Genomic DNA, 20,897 nt, shown 5'->3' on the forward strand with positions numbered 1-20,897 from the left:
TTGGAATGGTTGCCATTTCCTTCTGCAGGGGATCTTCCCAACTCAGGGATTGAACTCACATCTTCTGCATTGGCAGGTGGATTCTTTACCACTGAGCCACCTCTTTGAAACCCATGTCTAAATAATACTGAGGGTAAAAACTACCTTAAAACCATGAGGGTTAAAAGAAACCACGACTGGAAAGTCAGTTCAGTCACTCAGTCGTGTCCGACTCTTTGCGACCCCATAGACTGCAGCATACCAGGCTTCCCTGTCCATCACAAACTGCCAGAGCTTGCTCAAACTCATGTTGGTGATGCCATCCAGTCATCTCATCCTCTGTCATCCCCTTCTCCTCTTGCCTTCAATCTTTCCCAGCATTAGGGTCTTTTTCAAGGAGACAGTTCTTCCCATCAGGTGGGCAAAGTATTGGAGCTTCAGCTTCAGCATCAGTCCTTCCAATGAATATTCAGGACTGATTTCCTTTAGGTCTAACTGATTTGATCTCCTTGCAGTCCAAGGGACTCGCAAGAGTCTTCTCCAACACCACAGTTCAAAAGCATCAATTCTTTGGTGCTCAGCTTTCTTTATAGTCCGGCTCTCACATTCATACGTGACTACTGGAAAATCCATAACTTTGACTAGATGTACCTTTGTTGGCAGAGTAATGTCTCTGCTTTTTAATATGCTGTCTGGGTTGGTCATAGCTTTTCTTCCAAGGAGCAAGTATCTTTTAATTTCATGACTGCAGTGATTTTGGAGCCCCAAAATATAAAATATCTCACTGTTGCCATAGTTTCCCCATTTATTTGCCATGAAGTGAAAGAAATAGAGGAAAACAACAGAATGGGAAAGACTAGGGATCTCTTCAAGAAAATTAGAGATACCAATGGAACATTTCATGCAAAGATGGGCTCAATAAAGGACAAAAATGCTTTGGACCTAACAGAAGCAGAAGATATTAAGAAGAGGTGGCAAGAATATACAGAAGAACTATACAAAAGAGATCTTCACATCCAAGATAATCACGATTGTATGATCACTCACCTAGAGCCAGACATCCTGGAATGTGAAGTCAAGTGGTCCTTAGAAAGCATCACTACGAACAAAGCTAGTGGAGGTGATGGAATTCCAGTTGAGTTATTTCAAATCCTGAAAGATGATGCTGTGAAAGTGCTGCACTCAGTATGCCAGCAAATTTGGAAAACTCAGCAGTGGCCACAGGACTGGAAAAGGTCAGTTTTCATTCCAATCCCAAGAAAGGCAATGCCAGAGAATTCTCAAACTACTGCACAGTTGCACTCATCTCACATGCTAGTAAAGTAATGCTCAAAATTCTCCAAGCCAGGCTTCAGCAGTACGTGAACTGTGAACTTCCAGATGTTCAAGCTGGTTTTAGAAAAGGCGGAGGAACAAGAGAGCAAATTGCCAACATCCGCTGGATCATCAAAAAAGCAAGAGAGTTCCAGAAAAACATCTATTTCTGCTTTATTGACTATGCCAAAGCCTTTGCCTGTATGGATCACAATAAACTGTGGAAAATTCTTCAAGAGGTGGGAATACCAGACCACCTGACCTGCCTCTTGAGAAACCTATATGCAGGTCAGGAAGCAACAGTTAGAACTGGACATGGAACAACAGACTGGTTCCAAATAGGAAAAGGAGTACATCAAGGCTGTATATTGTCACCTTGCTTTTTTAACTTATATGCAGAGTACATCATGAGAAATGCTGGACTGGAAGAAGCACAAGCTGGAATCAAGATTGCCGGGAGAAATATCAATAACCTCAGATGTGCAGATGACACCACCCTTATGGCAGAAAGTGAAGAGGAACTAAAAAGCCTGTTGATAAAACTGAAAAAGGAGAGTGAAAAAGTTGGCTTAAAGCTCAACATTCAGAAAACGAAGATCATGGCATCTGGTCCCATCACTTCACGGGAAATAGATGGGGAAACAGTGGAAACAGTGTCAGACTTGAATTTTTTGGGCTCCAAAATCACTGCAGACGGTGATTGCAGCCATGAAATTCAAAGACGCTTACTCCTTGGAAGGAAAGTTATGACCAACCTAGATAGCATATTGAAAATTGCCTACAAAGGTCCATCTAGTCAAGGCTATGGTTTTTCCAGTGGTCATGTGTGGATGTGAGAGTTGGACTGTGAAGAAAGCTGAGTGCAGAAGAATTGATGCTTTTGAACTGTGGTGTTGGAGAAGACTCTTGAGAGTCCCTTGGACTGCATGGAGATCCAACCAGTCCATTCTAAAGGAGATCAGCCCTGGGTGTTCTTTGGAAGGAATGATGCTAAGGCTGAAACTCCAGTACTTTGGCCACCTCAGGCGAAGAGTTGACTCATTGGAAAAGACTCTGATGCTGGGAGGGATTGGGGGCAGGAGGAGAAGGGGACGACAAGAGGATGAGATGGCTGGATGGCATCACCGACTTGATGGACATGAGTTTGAGTGAACTCTGGGAGTTGGTGTTGGACAGGGAGGCCTGGTGTGCTGTGATTCATGGGGTCGCAAAGAGTTGGACACAACTGAGCGACTGAACTGAACTGAACTGATGGGACCGGATGCCATTATCTTAGTTTTCTGAATGTTGAGTTTTAAGCCAACTTTTTCACTCTCTTCTTTCACCTTCATCAAGAGGCTTTTTAGTTGCTCTTCACTTTCTGCCATAAGGGTGGTGTCATCTGAGGTTATTGATATTTCTCCCGGCAATCTTGATTCCAGCTTGTGCTTCATCTAGCCCAGCATTTCACATGACAACTCTGCATATAAGTTAAAAAGCAGAGTGACAATATACAGCCTTGACATACTCCTTTATCTATTTGGAACCAGTCCGTTGTTCCATGTCCAGTTCTAACTGTTGCTTCTTGACCTGCATGCAGGTTCCTCAGAAGTCAGGTAAGGTGGTCTGTATTCCTCTCTCTTGAAGAATTTTCTGCCATTTGTTGTGATCTACAGAGTCAAAGTCTTTGGCGTAATCAGTAAAGCAGAAGTAGATGTTTTTCTGGAACTCTCTTGCTTTTTTCATGATCCAGTGGATGTTGGCAATTGGATCTGTGGTTCCTCTGCCTTTTCTAAATCCAGCTTGAACATCTGGAAGTTCTCAGTTCACATAGTGTTGAAGTCTGGCTTGGAGAATTTTGAGCATTACTTTGCTAGCGTGTGAGATGAGTGCAATTGTGCAGTAGTCAGAACATTCTTTGGCATTGCCTTTCTTTGGGATTGGAATGAAAACATCCTTTTCCAGTCCTGTGACTGCAAAGAGACTTCGCTAAATGTTGTGGAGAAAACTTTAGATGTTTGTAAAGTGACCCTTTACCTCAAGGGGCTTCCTTGGTAGCTCAGATAGTAAAGAATCTGCCTGCAATGCAGAGACCCGAGTTTGATTCCTGGGTCAGGAAGATCTCCTGGAGAAGGGATAGGCTACCCACTCTAGCGTTCTTGGGCTTCCCTCATGGCTCAGCTTGTAAAGAATCCTCCTGCAGAGTGGAAGACCTGGGTTCAGTCCCTGGGTTGGGAAGATCCCCTGGAGAAGGGAACGGCTACCCTCTCCAATATTCTGACCTGGAGAATTCCATGAACTGTATAGTCCCTGGGGTCAGAAAGAGTCAGACACAACTGAGCAACTGACACTTCACTTCACTTACCTCAAGGGACTTCAGTCCAATCATTGAAATAATATTTATTCATATAACAATAATTTCTTTAGTGATTGGGGAATATAACATGATGAGACAGCCAAAGTGCTGGAATTTAAAGCCATGAGTGTGTGGCATTTTTCAGTGCCCATCGCTGCACATTTCTGTAATGATGCTTTTTGCAGTGGCTCCAGGGGAAGTGGAAATAAAGGGACGACTGTGAGATGTTGGGATGGAAGGAATCTTTGGAGCAAAACAGAGGAAAGATGACCTGTATTGTTTGAGCTAGAGAATATGAAGGCTTATGATGTGTTAATATAAGTAAAGAAATCATGCAGGTGGAAGGTTAGGACCTTAATTATAAGATAGAAACAGTGAATTTGATTTCAGCTAGTCTATTTTTTTGAATATGGGATAAACATTTTCAAAGGCTGTAAAGCTACAAAATTAAGTCATTGTGAACTCGGCAGCATTTTTTTTTTTTTTTTTTTAGTTTGAGTCTCTGTAGCTGGATAAATAATCTGGGGGATCTTTCATGGGCTGTGAAAATGAGAAATGAAGCAAAGGATCAGAACAGTGTTTGCACGAAGCTGTGAGGAAACAGATGAAATAATAAAAAAGATAAACGAACCAGGAAAGGGCAGAGAATAAAGACAAGAAACATGAGTTTTTATGATAATTTAACATGAATATAGAAGATGTATAGGGAGTTCACAACAGAAGAAACTTTTATGGCCAGTAGCACAAAGAATGCTACTTCTTCGTACATTCCTATTTGAAAAAATGTATAATCTCAAAAATAAAGACATACATCTTCTAAGAAAGTTTTAAGGTCGTTGAGACTCTGTTGTTGAAGTTTTGAGAAAATACTTAAATTGTATGATTATGAAATTAAATTAATGTAACTTTTTCAAATATAGCATGTTAAAATTTTAAAAATTAAAATTATAAGATTTTATCATGTAGAAACATCTATATATGTATGCAGAGATACATTTATGAGATCTCTATTTTAGCATTATTTGTTGTAGTGAACATTTAGAAGTGACCCAATACAATACAGAATAAAGACGTGAATACCAAAAGATACATGAATACATGAAAAACTAAAAATTTCAGAAGTAGTTATGAATAAAATTAAGAATGTTTCTCACTGTCACTACACCCCCATTCCACTGGAGGTAATCACTGTTACTTTTGATGTGTGTTCTTCCAGAATTTTTTCACTCTGCATGTGTGTGTAAATTTTTAATAAAAATGAGATTTTGTAAACTTGCTTCCTCAATAATAGTATAGGTAACTTTTAAAAAAATCTATACTTATAAACAGCTCCATGTCATACATTTGTAGTAGACTTATAAAATGGCATAAAACTCAGGGATAATCTGTTAAATATTTATGTAATTCTGCTGCTTTACTTTTAAGTGAAAAAAGTAGTCAAAAATAATGAGTTATGTTACAATACCCCGCTGCCCCAACACACATTTTATGCATGCTGTAAATTTACTAACAGTAAAATTCACACACAACATTAATCCCTTCATCCTCTTTTGTTTATATTTAGCTTCTTCGTTGATTCAGTGGTAATTACTGAGTCTGATGTACAGAAAGCAACATACCCAGCAAGTTGTCTAGAACAGAACATTGATGGCGCTACAGAGGTATTTTTAAACTGTTATGTACACTAATTGTATTTTTGTTACTATCATTTTTATGTATGTGATTTAATTATTCAATAAATAGTTGCTGTGAATTAAGTATAGTAAAAATGAGAATAAAGATCCAGAAGAATATATAAGTGAAGAAATTTGATATACTGGAATGGGTTTCCATTGCCTCCTCCAGGGGATCTTCCCAACCCAGGGATTGAACCCGAGTCTCCTGCATTGGCAGACAGGTTTTTTACCATTAGTGCCACTTTGGAAGCCTGATGTACTTTCATAGCATAGCAAAAACACAAAAAAGTTAAAATTGAGAGGTTTTTTTTTCCCCCTAAATATATTCTAATTTAAAATTTGTCTTGTTTTATATAACATGGGCTATATAGCAAGTTAATTTCAGTGCCCTGAACTTTACAAGAAATTAGTTTCAAAAAAGAGAAACAGCTTTTCTTCCTACCATGAGAAGTTGAACTAGACTATCTCTAGAGTATTCTTTAGGAATTCCCAGAATTCAATACGCTAGGGCTAGGACATTGGAAAAGGCTTTTTTCAGCACAGGCCATACAGTATAGAAAAGTCCCTCATCTTTTCCAGTATATCTGATCTAGTCAAACCACCTTTTGCCTCTCCTCAACACTGTGTATATTCCCAATTTGTGGCCACTTTTCCCAAACATAACTGTAAAATCCTGGGCTTCATTCAGTAAATTTTTAGTTCTTAAGTAATATCTTTTCTTCCCCCACTCTAGAACTGTACATTAGTAATTGTAAGCATGCTTCTCAGTTTGCATTTTAAACTTCACAAGAGTAAGCACAATTAATTTAGTAGAATTATTCACTAGAACTATTGCTTTTAATTGAGCAGCAATTTATTTACTTATTAAAGCTTTTAAGAAATTTTCTAAAGAATAGAAATCTTTTGAGAAAAGTTTAAAAGTGTTGTATAATTAGTATAAATAAATATGTCATATTTGCTTTTTAATTTAGTATTCTGGTGAATTTGGAGTGAAAAAGGAAACAAATATGGTTAAGTTGCTGAAAAAACAGTACCAAGAACGATTAGAAGAAGAAGTAGCTAAGGTAAGTTTATAGTTTATTTGAAAGATAATTTTGTCTGTATTCTCTTTGAGCCTTCAAAAAAAGATAGATTTCATTGACGATAAAGCACTGGTTTTTGTTGTAAATTTTACATGTAGCTCCTTTAAGTTGTCAGATACTGTAACTATCCACAGTTGCCTTAGAATGGAATGTTCTGTGAATTATTCTATGAGAAAAGCATTTGTCTCTTGATGTAGAATAGCAGTTAGAAACTTGTGGGAGTTATAAATTTATTACCTTGTGAGTAGTACCATAGGAAGGAGTTTGGCCTTCCTTAAAGGTGGAGGATGTGATAGGAAATGAGAAAGGAAATGCTTGGTCTTTTATATTAAAATAGTTTTGCCTACCTCCTCCCAGAGCAGTAGTACATGTGTGCATGCTCAGTCACTCAGTGGTGTCCAACTCTTTGCGACCCATGGACTGTGGCCTGCCAGTCTCCTCTGTCCATGGAATTTTCCAGGCAGGAATACTGAAGTGGGTTGCCATTTCCTCCTCCAGGAGATCTCCCAACCCAGGGATCAAACTCACATCTCTGTGTCTCCTCTATTACCAGGCGTATTCTTTACCACTGAGCCATCTGCAAAGTCTGTTTCCTGAAATATAGGGATTATTTAGGGATTGATGGAAGCCTGTACCCAACTTCATTCCTTCATCCTTCTCCTGAGGGAGAAAGGCTGCTGTAGTCCACAGGAAAGAGAGCCTTGGGCTTTGTGGGAATCTTGGTGGAGAGAATTTTCACCTGCACGCAGAATGTATAACCAAAGACAGTCACTCTCCTGCTTACCACAAAGTGATGGATTCTGGAAAAACTTGGCTCAGAAACGCATCTGGACCCCAGAAGGGAGATCAAATGTGGTCTCCTGTAAGTGTGGGGTTCTTCCTCTGAGAGCCCAAGGGGAACTGAACAGGTAGACTGTGGCTTTCCTGAGCTTAACCTGGGGGATGCATGGAGTCCAGGGGGCCACAAGGCTTCCTCCAGGTGCCTCTTTAGGGGGCTTGCAGCCTGCTTGCTTCTGCACCACTGACCTAGCAGGTAGAAACTGTGTCACCTTTCCCTGCTTAGGGAACCGCTGAACTTAGGGTACTGGATCCAAGTCCAAAGTAACCAACAAATAAAAAACAGAAGTGACTGTGATGTTTATGACTGTCGATGCTCTTAGCTGCTATGCTCAGAACTATTGTAAACTCCTGAATACCACGTGTACTACCTACTATACCATTATGATTCCATTTCTTTGTCTCTGAATTCTCTTAAAATGCATATTCCTGTTTGGGTTCTTATTTTGGAGTAGTTGGGTTCTGAGTTTGTCGTGCTTGTTTTTTATAGTATTTAAACTGTTCTAGTGTAGCAGTCCTACTGGAGTATATGCGTTTTAGTGAAGGAGGGATAGAATTTACAGGAAATGCATAAAGAATTAGATTAAATATAAATTAGATGAGGCGGTCAATACTCAAGGAAATATGTGGGCCATAAGGACCTACTCACTTCCATATTTGAATTGAATAATTTTGTTCAAAGTGAACAGTGAGGCACCAGGACTCCTCTGGCAGTCCAGTGGTTAAGACTTCTTCAAGTGCAGGGGCTTCAGGTTCAATCCCTGGTCATGGAGCTTATATCTCACATGCCTTGTGGCCAAAAAAAAAAAAAAAAACAAACAGAAACAACAATATAACAAATTCAATAAAGATTTAAAATGGTCAAAAAAACCTTAAAAAAAAAAAAAAGTGAAGCACCATCACTTTTATACAGTTCTCACTATCTGGTTCTTTTAGAGAGTTGCAAGGTTTTTTCTTTCTCAAGTGAAATGTTTGTAGCAGGGCATCCTAGTATAGCAGTTAAGGATATGAGGTTTGGGATAGGATTAGATTTGCAGTCTTAGGAAAGTTACTTAACTAGTCAGTCTCAGTTCCCTCTATGTTAAAAGAGGAGAATAATAGAAGTAATAGTAATTCTTGTGAAGGTTCAATGAGCTAATACATACAAGGCACCTATTTTGTATTATATTGTTCAGTTGCTCAATAGTGCCTGACTCTGCCACCACATGGACTGCAGCACACCAGGCTTCCCTGTCCTTCACCATCTCCTGGAGCTTGCTCAAACTCATGTCCGTTGAGTCCGTGATGCCATCCAACCATCTCATCCTTTGTTGTCCCCTTTCCTCCTACCTTCAGTCTTTCCCAGCATCAGGGTCTTTTCCAATGAGTCAGCTCTTTGCATCAGGTAGCCAAAGTATTGGAGCTTCAGCCTCAGCATCAGTCCTTCCAATGATTATTCAGGATTGATTTCCTTTAGGGTTGACTGGTTTGATCTCATTGCAGTCCAACAGACTCTGAAGAGTCTTCTCCAACTCCAGCAGTTCAAAAACAGCAATTCTTTGGTGCTCAGCCTTCTTTATGGTCCAACTTTCACATCCATACATGACTACTGGAAAAACCATAGCTTCAACTATATATATGGACCTTTGTCAGCAAGTAATGTCTCTGCTTTTTAATATGCTATCTTGGTTTGTCATAGTTTTTCTTCCAAGGAGCAAGCATCTTTTAATTTCATGGCTGCAGTCACCATCTGCAGTGATTTTGGAACCCAAGAAAATAAAGTCTGTCACTTTTTCCATTGTTTTCCCATCTATTTGCCATGAAGGGATGGGACTGGATGCCATAAGACACCTAGAAGATAATAAAGACTCATAAATGACATCTTTTGAAGCAGTCTTACTACTGTGATAATGGTGATGATATAAATATGTTTTGTGAAGCATCATTCATCAAGCTTATAGCAGATCACTAGAGTACAGGTCAATGAAGACCATTCCAGAGGCAGCCAAGGTATTGAATTGGCCACAAAGTTTATTCATTTTTCCCATAACATGTTACAGAAAATCCCAAATGAACTTTCTGGCCAACCCAATACTGTGATCCAAGAGAGAACACATCATGGCCCAGCTTGATCCTAGAATAGTTTATGAAAAATGAAAGTTGCTCAGTGGTGTCCTGTACTTGGGACCCAATGATCTGTAGCCTGCCAGGCTCCTCTGTCTGTGGAATTCTCCAGGCAAGAATACTGGAGTGGGTAACCGTTCTCTTCTCCAGGGGATCTTCCTGACCCAGGGAGCAAACCCACGTCTTCTGCATTGCAGGCAGATTCTGTACTATGTGAGCCACCAGTGAAGCCCCAGAATAGGACATGTTGTTTATATTAGTCAGCAGAACAGATGGGGTTATGCTCAACCCTATAAGAAGTTAGAAAAATATTGAGAAACATTGTTTTAAAAGCACAGAGTATATGGAAGAAACCAGTAGAGGTAGTGATTGCTAACATAGATAACATTAGATTCACCCTGTGATTTGGGTATGTACTATTGAAAAATAGACATTCATTAACAGTTCATTTCACTGCCAAGCAGTGTTCTGAGTGCAGGGTATAGCAGAAGAAAAATAGATGAAATCATTGCTCCTGTAGACCTTACATCTGTTGTTATTGTGTGGTCACTAAGTCATGTCCAACTCTTTTGTGTCCCCATGGACTCTAGCCCGCTAGACTTCTCTATCTGTGGGCTTTCCCAGGTAAGAATACTGGAGTGGGTTGCCATTTCCTTCTCTGGGCCATCTTCCCAACCCAGGGATTGAACCCATGAGTCCTGTACTAATTCTTTCCTAATGAGCCACCTGTGAAGCCCTGACCTTTTATCTAGCTGGTGCAAATAGACAATGTACGAGAGTAATAGATACTATGAAGAGAAAAATGAACCAAGGTAATAAGACTAGAAGATTCCATGGGGAGTGAGGTGCTTTTGTTTTATATAGGGTAATCACAGAAGACCTCACTTTTGAACTGTCATGAGGGGAGAGTCCAGATGTCAGTGGGAGAGTAAATCATGAAGATAACAGATTGATCCTTTTAAGAAAGTGGGATGCAAAAGAGAAAGTCAGCAGTTTTCCAGTGGATGTCTCCAAGAGGTGTCCACGGAGAATTGGCAAGAGTTTGGGAGCCACCTACCCAACTGCCAGCATTGCCGAGTTGGAGGATGGTTTCATTCAGTCCTGCGACCTTTGTATTCATGGGTTCCATTTGGAGAAATATTGTGAAACCCTGGTACAGATTTATATCCTCAGCAGATGTAACTGGATACAGGAAGAGGAAATACAGGGAAAGAGGGGCAAGGACTTCCCCTTCAAGGGAAGATAGTACTGCAGGTAATTTGATCTAAGCACCTGGAATAATGGAGTTACTTAGGTGTTAGATGTAGGATGAAAACAAATACAAAGGAGTAGTTTCTGAAGGGGAGTGGGTAACTCAATATTCAAATTTTGATCCATTAAACGAAAAACAGTCATTAAATATGTAAATATAAGGGATGAGAAAATGATTGGATGTATAAATCTAGAGTTCAGGAAGTAAGATAAAACTCAACATGGAAATACGGTGGTATTTAGAGTCGTGTTTTTCAAACTGTGGTGTTATAACTTCTTTGTAAGGCATGAAATTAAATTTGGTTTGGTACAGGATTTTGATATTAATGGAAACATTCAGTTATATAAAACAGACACACAAGAAGTTGGGTCACAGTATAAAATGTTTTATTTTTGTTGTATGTGTATGTTTACCATGGTTACAGTAAGAAATATTGAAAAATACTAATCTAGTGAGTGTAAATGAAGAAGGGGTCTGGAAACCGAGCCCAGAGGAGGCCACTGTTTGAGGGCAGAGAAGTGAGGAGGAACAAAGGAAATGAAAAAGTGGTGCATTATATGTGGAAATGACCAAAGATTGCATCAGAGAAGCCAGTGATAAAAGTTTATTGAGAATGTATTAAACTTTGTCAGGTATTTCTGATAAAGTCTTGAAAGGTTGGAACTGCAAAGTAACCATTGGATTTTACAGTGTGCAATCATCAGTGACTTTCACAAGAACACATTTGATGGAATGGTAGAGACAAACTGATTAGATCTGATTTGAGAGAGAGTGAAGGAGAAGAATGAAGAAATGAATTATTCTGAGTTGTTTTTAAAGAGGAGAGAAGTACAGTGCTAACTAAAGAGTGATGTAGGGAACTGAGTGGTAGATTGTTGTTGCTGTTTTGTTTTTGTTTAAGATGAAAGATACCACATCCTGTTTCTATGCTGATAGAAGCGATTGAGGAGAGAAGGGGGAAAAATAGCTGATTTAAAGAGAGAGTGGAATAGTTGCTGGAGCAGTGTCCTTGAGTAGATGAGAAGAGTTGCAGATCTCCTGAAAAGCTGCCATTAGGTCGAAGCATGGTAGTTCTAATTCATTGAAACAGGAAGGAAGGTAAGAATATTTGACTCATGATTCAAGTATGTTTTCAGATGAAGTATTTGGAGACTGTGGAAGTTCTTTTCTGATTACTTCTATTTTTCTCAGTAAAGTAAAAAGCGAACTCAGCACCTGAGAATGAGAAAGGAAGAGATGATGTTGGAGCTTTAAGGAGAAAGCAAAGGGCTAAGAGAAGGAATAAGAAATGGAAACGACAAGGGAAATTGGGTAGAATCGCCCATATTACTAAGGGCTCATTTCAAGGATAGTGGTTATGATGTTAAAGTAAGACCAGTCAGCTTGTTTTTTCATTTTTCTCCTCAGTTAAGTTCAGCTGCACAGACACAGACTAGGCAGAGTTAATTGTAAACACAGGTGGAATTTGGTTAGATGGTATGGTGGTGAATAGAAAGGAGAGAATTACAAGGTAGTTAGTCTAGGCTTGGTTTTTATGTTTGGTTGGTTGGCTGGTTGGTTTTTTAGTTTCCAAAACACATGGTTCTTTTAATTATTTGTTATCCATTTCTATTCTAAATATGTATACAAAAAAAGTGATCTTTATAATGACCAATTTTTTAAAAATTTCATTTGTGACCTAACATCTCATCAGATTTTTGTTTGAGCACTGAAGAACTGATGCTTTTGAAAACTGGTGTTGGAGGAGACTCTTGAGAGTCCCTGGTACTGCATGGAGATCAAACCAGTCAATCCTAAAGGAATCAGTCCTGAATCTTCATTGGAAGGACTGACGCTGAAGCTGAAGCTCCAATACTTTGGCCACCTGATGCAAGAAGCTGACTCATTCTAAAAGACCCTGATGCTGAGAAAGATTGAAGGCAAAAGGAGAAGAGGGCGGCAGAGGATGAGATGGTTAGATAGCGTCACCAACTGAGTGAACATGAATTTGAGCAAACGCCAAGAGATAGTGGAGGATAGAGGAGCCTGGCGTTCTGTAGTCCATGGAGTCGCAAAGAGTCAGACATGACTTAGTGCCTGAACAATAGTTGGTTCTCAAAGGCTTAGACTTCTCAGAGCCAAGGCTGCTGGTCACAATTTCTAGGTACCTATGGTGGGTGGAACTAAAATAAGCAGGAATTAAGGATCATAGTTGAAGTGGAAAGTGAAATAGATTAGATTGAATTGTATCATCATTTTACCAATGATGCCAAAAGGTCAGCTTCTTTGCATACCACTAATAAATCAAATCTCAGAGACAGAGTTTTGGGTGAAATAGAAAAGGATAGCTTTCTTGCTTTGCCAGGCAATGGGAGACAGAGCAGGCTCCTGCCCTCAAAAGCTGTGTGTCCCAATCTGGGAGGATTTGATGCGAGGTTTTATAGCAGTGGGGCTTCCCGGGTGGCGCAGTGGCACAGAATCCAGCTGCCAGTGCAGGAGACGCTATTTATAGCAGTGGTTTCAGGGGTGGAGTTTCTGACAAGATGAGGGTGTGAGCTGGGCTTGCACTCCCTTCATCTCTTCTCAGGTGGTTGGTCTCCTTACCTTGAAGAGCTTCTCTGGTCCCGTTAACCAGCCTGAGCTTGTTTCTTGGCTGCTCCTTCCTTAACTAACAACTGTTCGAATCTGCCCTTTGGAACTCAGGGAAGATCATGGAGTCTGGAGTTTTGCCTACAGGAAATGGGGACACAAAAGGCTTCTATGCCCGGGAGCCCCACAGGGTCTCGCTCAGTTTCACTAATCACACAAACCTAGTGCTGTACTTCTGGGAATTTTCCGCAAGTAAATTGGAAAGAATATGTGTATGATATGGTTAAAAAGCTTTCATCACAGTGGTGTTTAAAATAGCCTTAAGGACGAATTAGTCTGAATGTCCAACATAGATAGTTGATTAAGTACATTTATAGTATATCTGTATAATATGAAACTTTAAACCCATTTACAATTATATAGAAATGTATTTCTTGACTTGAAAAGATACTTACTATAGTTATGAAAACAGGTTATAGTATTAGAATATGACTAAGAAAAATGTTTGTCTATATTTATATCCATATCTAAATGTAAAGAAGAGGAAGAAGATTTGGAAATGTATGTACTAAAGTGTTAATAGTGAATTTCTGTACCAAACGTTTACTGCTGTTATAGAGTAAGGCAGAATTTTTTATAATTACTGATTTTAAAAAGGCAGGCAGTAAAACACTTTGATATTAGATTCATTATAACACAGAATCTTTATCTTCTTATCACTTTATGCTGAGATTTCTTTTAGTTTAAAAGCACGAGACCATCTTTTTTACTAGTTTATGTAGTTTTTAAGAGGAAACTTGCTTTTCTAATTCTTGCTAGTATTTACAGATCTAATCCTTTCTTGAACTGAATCCTTTTTGATTACCTTATTTCTTCAGGTCATTGTGTCAATGAGTATAGCATTTGCTCAGCAAACTGAACTGTCTAGAATATCTGGGGAAAAAGAAGACACTCCATCATCAGAAGCATCTCCTCTCTGTCAGCAAGAGCATTACTTAAATGAAATGAAATTATCACAGGGTCAGGCTGGTTTTCAGACTTTTGAGGCAACAGACAGGAAATTTAAAGAAGAATGTAAACCACTTAGTAAGGAGTTAGGAGAAGATGGAAAGGAAGTTCTGTTATCAAGCAAGGATCATCTCGACGATATACTAGAATCAAAGGACTGTGAACTGACTATTTCAGAAGAAATGTCCTCCAAAGATAGAACATTTATGGTCAGAGAATCTGTAAGTACGCTTCCTTGAGTATAAAAATTTATTTAAAAAATTGTGATTTTTCTCACTATAAAAATATTAACAGTAATGTTGCTTAATGGAGAACATAAGTATTCAGTTCAGTCTTGACCTGTGACTTATAAAGTGAAAGTGAAGTTGCTCAGTCGTGTCCGACTCTTTGCGACCCCATGGACTGTAGCCTACCAGGTTCAACCATCCATGGGATTTTCCAGGCAAGAGTACTGGAGTGGGTTGCCATTTCCTTCTCCAGGAGACCTTCCTGACCCAGGGATTGAACCCAGGTCTCCCGCATTGTAGGCAGACGCTTTACCGTCTGAGCCACCAGGGAAAAGTGACTTTTAAAGTGTATGAATAAATGGCTTAATATTATTATTAGATAAAACTGGTCGGATTCATAATATTTCTGTTTGTCTTATATACATTGTGCATGGTAAAACCTCACTGTAAGTTGTACCCACGTTAATTTTCAGTCAGTTCAAATTATTATACTATAATTTGGCAATATGTATGATAAAATATTTGCTTGATAGGATAATATCAGAAGGAAAGAGCTGCCCGCTTAAGATAATTTAAAGCAGTCTCCTATATATATACTAATACCCTTTACTTTTTCATCATTGGAGGGTCTGTACCTCAACTTGTGCCTTTAACAGAACATAGTAAATTCTACTTCTTTTAAAATTATCTTAATTCAAATTTTTTGTTCATATTCATGACAGGCTATGTCTTTTTAGAGACATATTCAAATAAAATGTCAACTCTTTTTGAAGTGCAAAACCTCTTTAACTTGCCAGCAGCTGTTCAAGGCAGAATGATTTGTTTAAGTTTAGCTTTTCAGGACTTGTTGAAATCCAATAAGGTGTTGACTTCTTACAAGTTTGAGAAAGTGGAATATAAGGCTTTTATTTCCAGATAAACATTACTGAAGATTGTTTCTTATCAAGCAGTTCTCTACAGTACTCTGATGACTGCTGTGTAATATAAAGAGATAAAATTTCTCATTTTGTAAATTAAATTTTAAAATAGAAGAATTCCATTTATATTGTTTCCTCATAAAATGTCAAGAGGAATAATAGAGTTATTCATTACGAATAGGAGGAATTGTGAGTGTCTTTCCTTATTCTTCTCCTCCCTTTGATTTAGACTACATCTAAAATAACTGATAGCTATTTTGCTTTTGGAGAACAACATGTATAATAATGATTACCTTCACATTGATTTGAAATTATAAAGATAAATGTTTTAAATTATTTATGTTTTAGTTTAATAATGTGAAGTTTAAAATGACATGCTTTGTGGGGTTACTATTAGAATTATTTTCATATGTATTTTAAAAAATCAATGCTGATAGGTTTCCACAAAATGTTTTACGGTTGAATTTTTTTAACTGTTACAGCTCCATGATGAGATTTTGGTATCAAGCATGGATGCTTCTAGACAACTGATGTTAAATGAAGAACAGTTGGAAGATATGAGGCAGGAACTTGTACGACAGTACCAGGAACATCAACAGGCAACAGAGCTTTTAAGGCAGGCACACATGCGGCAGATGGAGAGACAGCGAGAAGACCAGGAGCAGCTGCAAGAAGAGATTAAGAGGCTGAATGAACAGTTAGCTCAGGTATGGGGCCAAGAGTCCCTTCCCTCCCCAGTTAAAAAGCAGTGTTTTTTATAGAGCTTTTTTTTTTTTTTTAAAGTCAGAATTATTGCTGAGATCTGAATGAATATGAATATTTAACATCAGGAACAGACTCCACCAGTATAGGAGACTAAGATCTTGTTAAGGGGTTAAGGGTGCCTAACCCAACCTTGGAGAGCACTGTCTCTCTACCATTTGACTTATCTGCCTTTTTAGGCACTGAAAAAGTGGTTCTGAGGTTTTTGTTTTTAGGCTTTCCATTGAGTATATACGTGGCAAAAGTACTTTGGCAATTGGGGAAATTCTTTGTGCTGAGGTGCAGTTGATATTCAGCTTTCCCATTTTGATTTATAGATTTGTGAGTCTACCAATTGGCTTCTCCATGGTTTACCTTTATCTATCTTTAATCTGTCTTTTTAATTGTGAATGGAAATCTGAAGTAGTATGTTTCTGGAACTTAATCCATGGAAACATCTCTTCTTGATTTGAGAAATGCAAATTTGCATAATATTCTTAACCACTTTCTTGACTAAATTTACATACTCCTTGGTATTTGGGAACTGAAATCTTATCAATTGCTGTATGTAATATACTCACAAAATCATTGTAGAAAAGCAAATATTTATGTATAAGTTCCTATAAAAACAAATTTATTCAATTTATTTTGAAAAGTTAAGCTAACACAAAAGACAACAAATAGAGAACTCTTGAAATATAGTTTCAGATATAGAATAATAGGAAAATTGGGAGTTGAACATAAGACATTTGGAAAAATTAATTTTGCTTTTCTTCATTGCATTTTGTGACTTGAAACTTCTGAATTTTCAATGCAAAACTGGCATATTAAAGTAATATGAATTAAGCTGTAAAAATTCATGAATATTTAGGCCTAATTAGCTTTTTTTTTTTTAAGTTTCAAATTTTGCATTGAACTTGATATATGCTTTTAACCCCCTAATCATGGGATGTGAATCAGGGTAGAACCAAGGCCTGTTGGTTCTAGCGGGTTAAAAGAAAATCTGCTTAATATTCCTGCCTTTCTCTTCTATCGCAAACAATATTCTCTCATGACCTTTTTTCTTATTTAGAGATCCTCAATAGATAATGAAAACCTGATTTCAGAGAGAGAGAGGGTGCTTTTAGAGGAGCTGGAAGCACTAAAGCAGCTGTCTCTAGCTGGAAGAGAGAAGCTGTGTTGTGAGCTGCGCAACAGCAGTACGCAAACACAGGTAGTATGGACTTTGGCCCACCTAGGAGCAATGGACCCACATGCAGTGGGATCTGTGTGTCTTTGTTGTTGGTGTGAAGTGTGCTTTTTATAGGTCTGAGCTTAACATATTTGTGATTGTTTACATTGAAGGTAGGTGGAGTCAAGATGCCTTACGTTCCATTTAAGGTAATTCGAATCTGACAGTGATTTAGCAATGACTGTTGTTTCACCAGGCAGCCCAGTAACCAAACAAGCTTTATTGTCACATTATAGCATGCCATTTTCTGATAATGTTAATCTCCTGATAAAATATAGTTAAATATTATTTCAGATAGTATCTCTTTTGCACACAGAGGTTTCTTTTTTACCTTAGAACAATATAAGAATGACATGCTATTTCCAAGATGACAGATTTTCTTTCTGTCTTGTCCTCTCTACCTTTACGCACACTTAGAATGGAAAGGAAAACCATGGAGAAGTTGAAGAACAGACCTTTAAAGAAAAGGTATTGGACAAAAAACCTGAAGAGGTGCCTCCTGAAATTGTGTCCAATGAAAGGTATACAGAATGCATATTTTTTTGAATGAAAAGTGAATTGAAATAGTTGTTTTGGTGTTACAGACTTTATTTGTCTTTATCATTATCTTGTACATCTATTTTATTTCTACATTGTACTCTATGTGTAAAGAATGATCAGTTTCCTAACATTAAATAGACAAATTTTTAAAAATCTCTTGTATATAATTTTATTGGCTATTGAGCATGCACTCAGCTCAATAAATGATAAGGCTGAGGTTATTGAACCTTTCTTGATTAATTTTATTCTGTTCACATGCTATTTTTTATCCTAAAAAAAAACAAAATTATACATGTCAGTTTATTCCTTCACTGTTCAGACATGCATTCAGTATAAGCCACCCCCTGGTTTATGACAAGTAAAAAAATTAAATGATTAAATATGATAGTATATATTTAACTTCTTTGATGCATTTACTGTATAACAGATGAGACTTTTTAATCTATATCCCACCTTTATGGAGGAATAAATTCATGATCCGATGTTAACAAAACTTTCCCTTACTTTGATTTCGTAGAGATTCATGTAAAAATGAGAATAGTTACCCCACATTAATATTAAGGATTTTAGGCATAATATTTTAAAATCTGTTTTGTTCAAATGAAAAGCATTTCTTTAATTTTAAATTAAAATTAATACCTACTAACTTAATTTCCTCCTTTTCCAATTTCTGTTATTGTCAACCCTCTGTGTCCTCCTAACCTGCTTCCTCAGCTTGCATGGAGGAATTTGGCCCCTAAGATTTTGGCTTCCCCATTGGATCATCAGTATGGAACACAGTCAGTATGGAACTCAAACAAGAAAGACAGTGTATGAAAACTAGAGTTACCATGGCAATATAAAATAAACACAATGTTTATTTTATATTATTTATCTCTAATTGGTATATTTAAAAAATTATACAGTGTTTACTTTTTAGGAATCTTTGTAGTGAGTGTTGATAAATGAGTATTCCTATTTATTTCTTTTTACCATCCTTTTATTTTGAATTATTTCTCTTATGGGGGAATATTTTCAAATTATCCTAGTCCTGGGGTGTTTGAGGCTTGAACGAAACCTGAGAACAAGTTAAAGAAATAAACCCTGTACTTACTTTCTACTAACTAAATTATTTAGAGTTTTATTTTTAATATCCTTCCTTAGGTAACCAGAGAACTTGATCTCAGTGTAAAAATAGAACTGTCTTTTTCACTTGACAAATGCTGAAGGGAAACTACTCCATGTATTACCTTGTCTTAAAATAGTCATGTCATGTGCCTGTGAAAACAGATAGCCCTAACCTGTTTGTTGGCGATCTCCCGCACTGTGGAGCTGAAGAGAAAGTGTCTTGAGGCAGAGCGCCTTCCCCATGAGAGTCTTGTATTTTCTCTACGTGCAGGAAATGCGTAGTTTGCCACCACTGTACCTTTGTTGAATTAAGCTGTTAGGACAAGAGAGTTTAGTTATTCAGAAGATCAATCAGATAACCTTCTGAATCACCATTTATGGAAGTATATTTCTTGACACATGAAGATGTTTGTGCTAAAGACAAACAAAAGCTTGTAAAAAACCACTTTGTCCAGGATAATCCCATTTTTGTTTTGTATATATATTTATGAGAGAGAAAGATGAGGGAAAATGCCTAGAATGCTTAGGCATTAATATGTTAACCATGATTATCTCAGTACTAAGATATTTTGGTGGGTGCGTAGGAGCATTTTCTAATTTTTTTAAATAATAATGTGTTGCTTGTTAAAAAAGAGAGAGGGAGATGCACTATTAATTCCATTTGGTTGAAAATAGGTTCCTTCTGCTGACTGAAATGAGTGTAGTATGTGTAACTTGAGAAGTTTCTGTCTCTGGAGCAGATATAATAATCAGCAGCCTGAGGTTTTTAACCCTCTGTTGTTGGCAGATAGTGAGATTGTACTGTAGACCTTTATTAAAAACAGGTCTCTGCCTATTTTTGTAATTTAACCATATAGATCATCACCATTAAGTTATAGAAACACAAACATTTTTCCTGGTGGAATTTTTGAATTTATTTTAGAATATGTTGTTCAACATTGAAAAAGATATTTTAAAGGTTAAAATATATAAGAATAACCGTGAATAGTATTACCAGCTCAATAACTTGCTTATGATTAGGTATTGTGCACACTTTTTGAAACTTAACTTCTGCATCTCCCTAAAAATTTTCTTCTAATTTAGAAGCTACTAGTTAAAAACTTTAGTTATTTGATTTCTTTCAGGTCAGTAAAATGCTGCATATTTTCAAAAACTAGTTGACTGATGAAAATTTTTCAGAAGAAAACAAATTTTATAATTTAAATACAAAAAGCACTTCATTGTAGGTGCTACCGCATATTATTTTTAACAGGATCATATGAAGTTTTTCTTTTTAAGTCAGATGTTTTGTAGTGTATTTTTCTTTTGTAGACCTAGTGTTTGCTTTAAAAAGATTAAACATTTTAATGAATGTTTCCTTACCTGTACAGGTATGCACTCCAGAAAGCTAATAACAGACTTCTGAAGATCCTCTTAGAAGTGGTAAAGACAACAGCAGCTGTTGAAGAAACAATTGGTCGCCACGTCCTGGGCATTTTGGATAGGTCTAGTAAAGCCCAGCCTTCTGCCAGCCTGATTCGGAGGCCAGAAGCAGAGCCGCCAACAAAGTCTTGTGTCCATGAGGAACAGACAGGAGGTGAGCTTTATATGCTGTTGAAACTATCATGATTATTTTCAGTAAATCTTGCTGAGTTCAAGCACATTACTAGTGCTGAAAATACAGAAGAAAGAATACTATTTTCCAGTAAAAATCTTCCAAACACAAATATACTAGAGCTAATCTCAAACACCATTATTGTTTAGCATTTGCAGATGGGTGCCTTAGAGTTGTCATTACACATACTCAGGGTTATTATTGTGCTACATAAATCAAAGGCTGTTTAATCTCACAACCAATAAAAGAAAAATTTCATATCACCACTCAAGACCCTTACCAATATTTATATGGTATAAGCATTATCCTAAAACCACCCTCTAAAGGGTAACGTTTTTGTTATATGGGGAAAGATGGGGTCTGGACCCTTGGACCAGAAGATCAAG

General features: G+C 37.5%; 1 protein-coding gene and 1 long non-coding RNA gene across 6 annotated transcripts in view; one reads left to right on the forward strand and one right to left on the reverse strand.

Moving 5' to 3' along the window:
* Positions 1–20,897, forward strand: part of AKAP9 (A-kinase anchoring protein 9) — a 164,963-nt gene that overhangs the window by 72,201 nt on the left and 71,865 nt on the right. For 4 of the 5 annotated variants that reach the window (XM_055589687.1, XM_055589688.1, XM_055589689.1 and 1 more), the window contains exons 15-21: positions 5,193–5,289; positions 6,276–6,368; positions 14,025–14,375; positions 15,781–16,005; positions 17,112–17,252; positions 17,688–17,791; positions 20,288–20,493. In XM_055589687.1, the coding sequence (XP_055445662.1) occupies positions 5,193–5,289; positions 6,276–6,368; positions 14,025–14,375; positions 15,781–16,005; positions 17,112–17,252; positions 17,688–17,791; positions 20,288–20,493 (1,217 nt within the window). The remainder of the gene's footprint in view (positions 1–5,192; positions 5,290–6,275; positions 6,369–14,024; positions 14,376–15,780; positions 16,006–17,111; positions 17,253–17,687; positions 17,792–20,287; positions 20,494–20,897) is intronic. The other variant, XM_055589691.1, reaches the window with a different exon arrangement.
* Positions 15,827–20,418, reverse strand: LOC129658868 (uncharacterized). Its single transcript, XR_008717547.1, has 3 exons — positions 20,280–20,418; positions 19,091–19,230; positions 15,827–15,963 (listed from the first exon to the last, which is right to left on the reverse strand). It is a non-coding gene; the product is annotated as an uncharacterized LOC129658868 (long non-coding RNA).

Source organism: Bubalus kerabau, chromosome 8 (assembly GCF_029407905.1).
Source record: "Bubalus kerabau isolate K-KA32 ecotype Philippines breed swamp buffalo chromosome 8, PCC_UOA_SB_1v2, whole genome shotgun sequence".
NCBI lineage: Eukaryota > Metazoa > Chordata > Mammalia > Artiodactyla > Bovidae > Bubalus > Bubalus kerabau.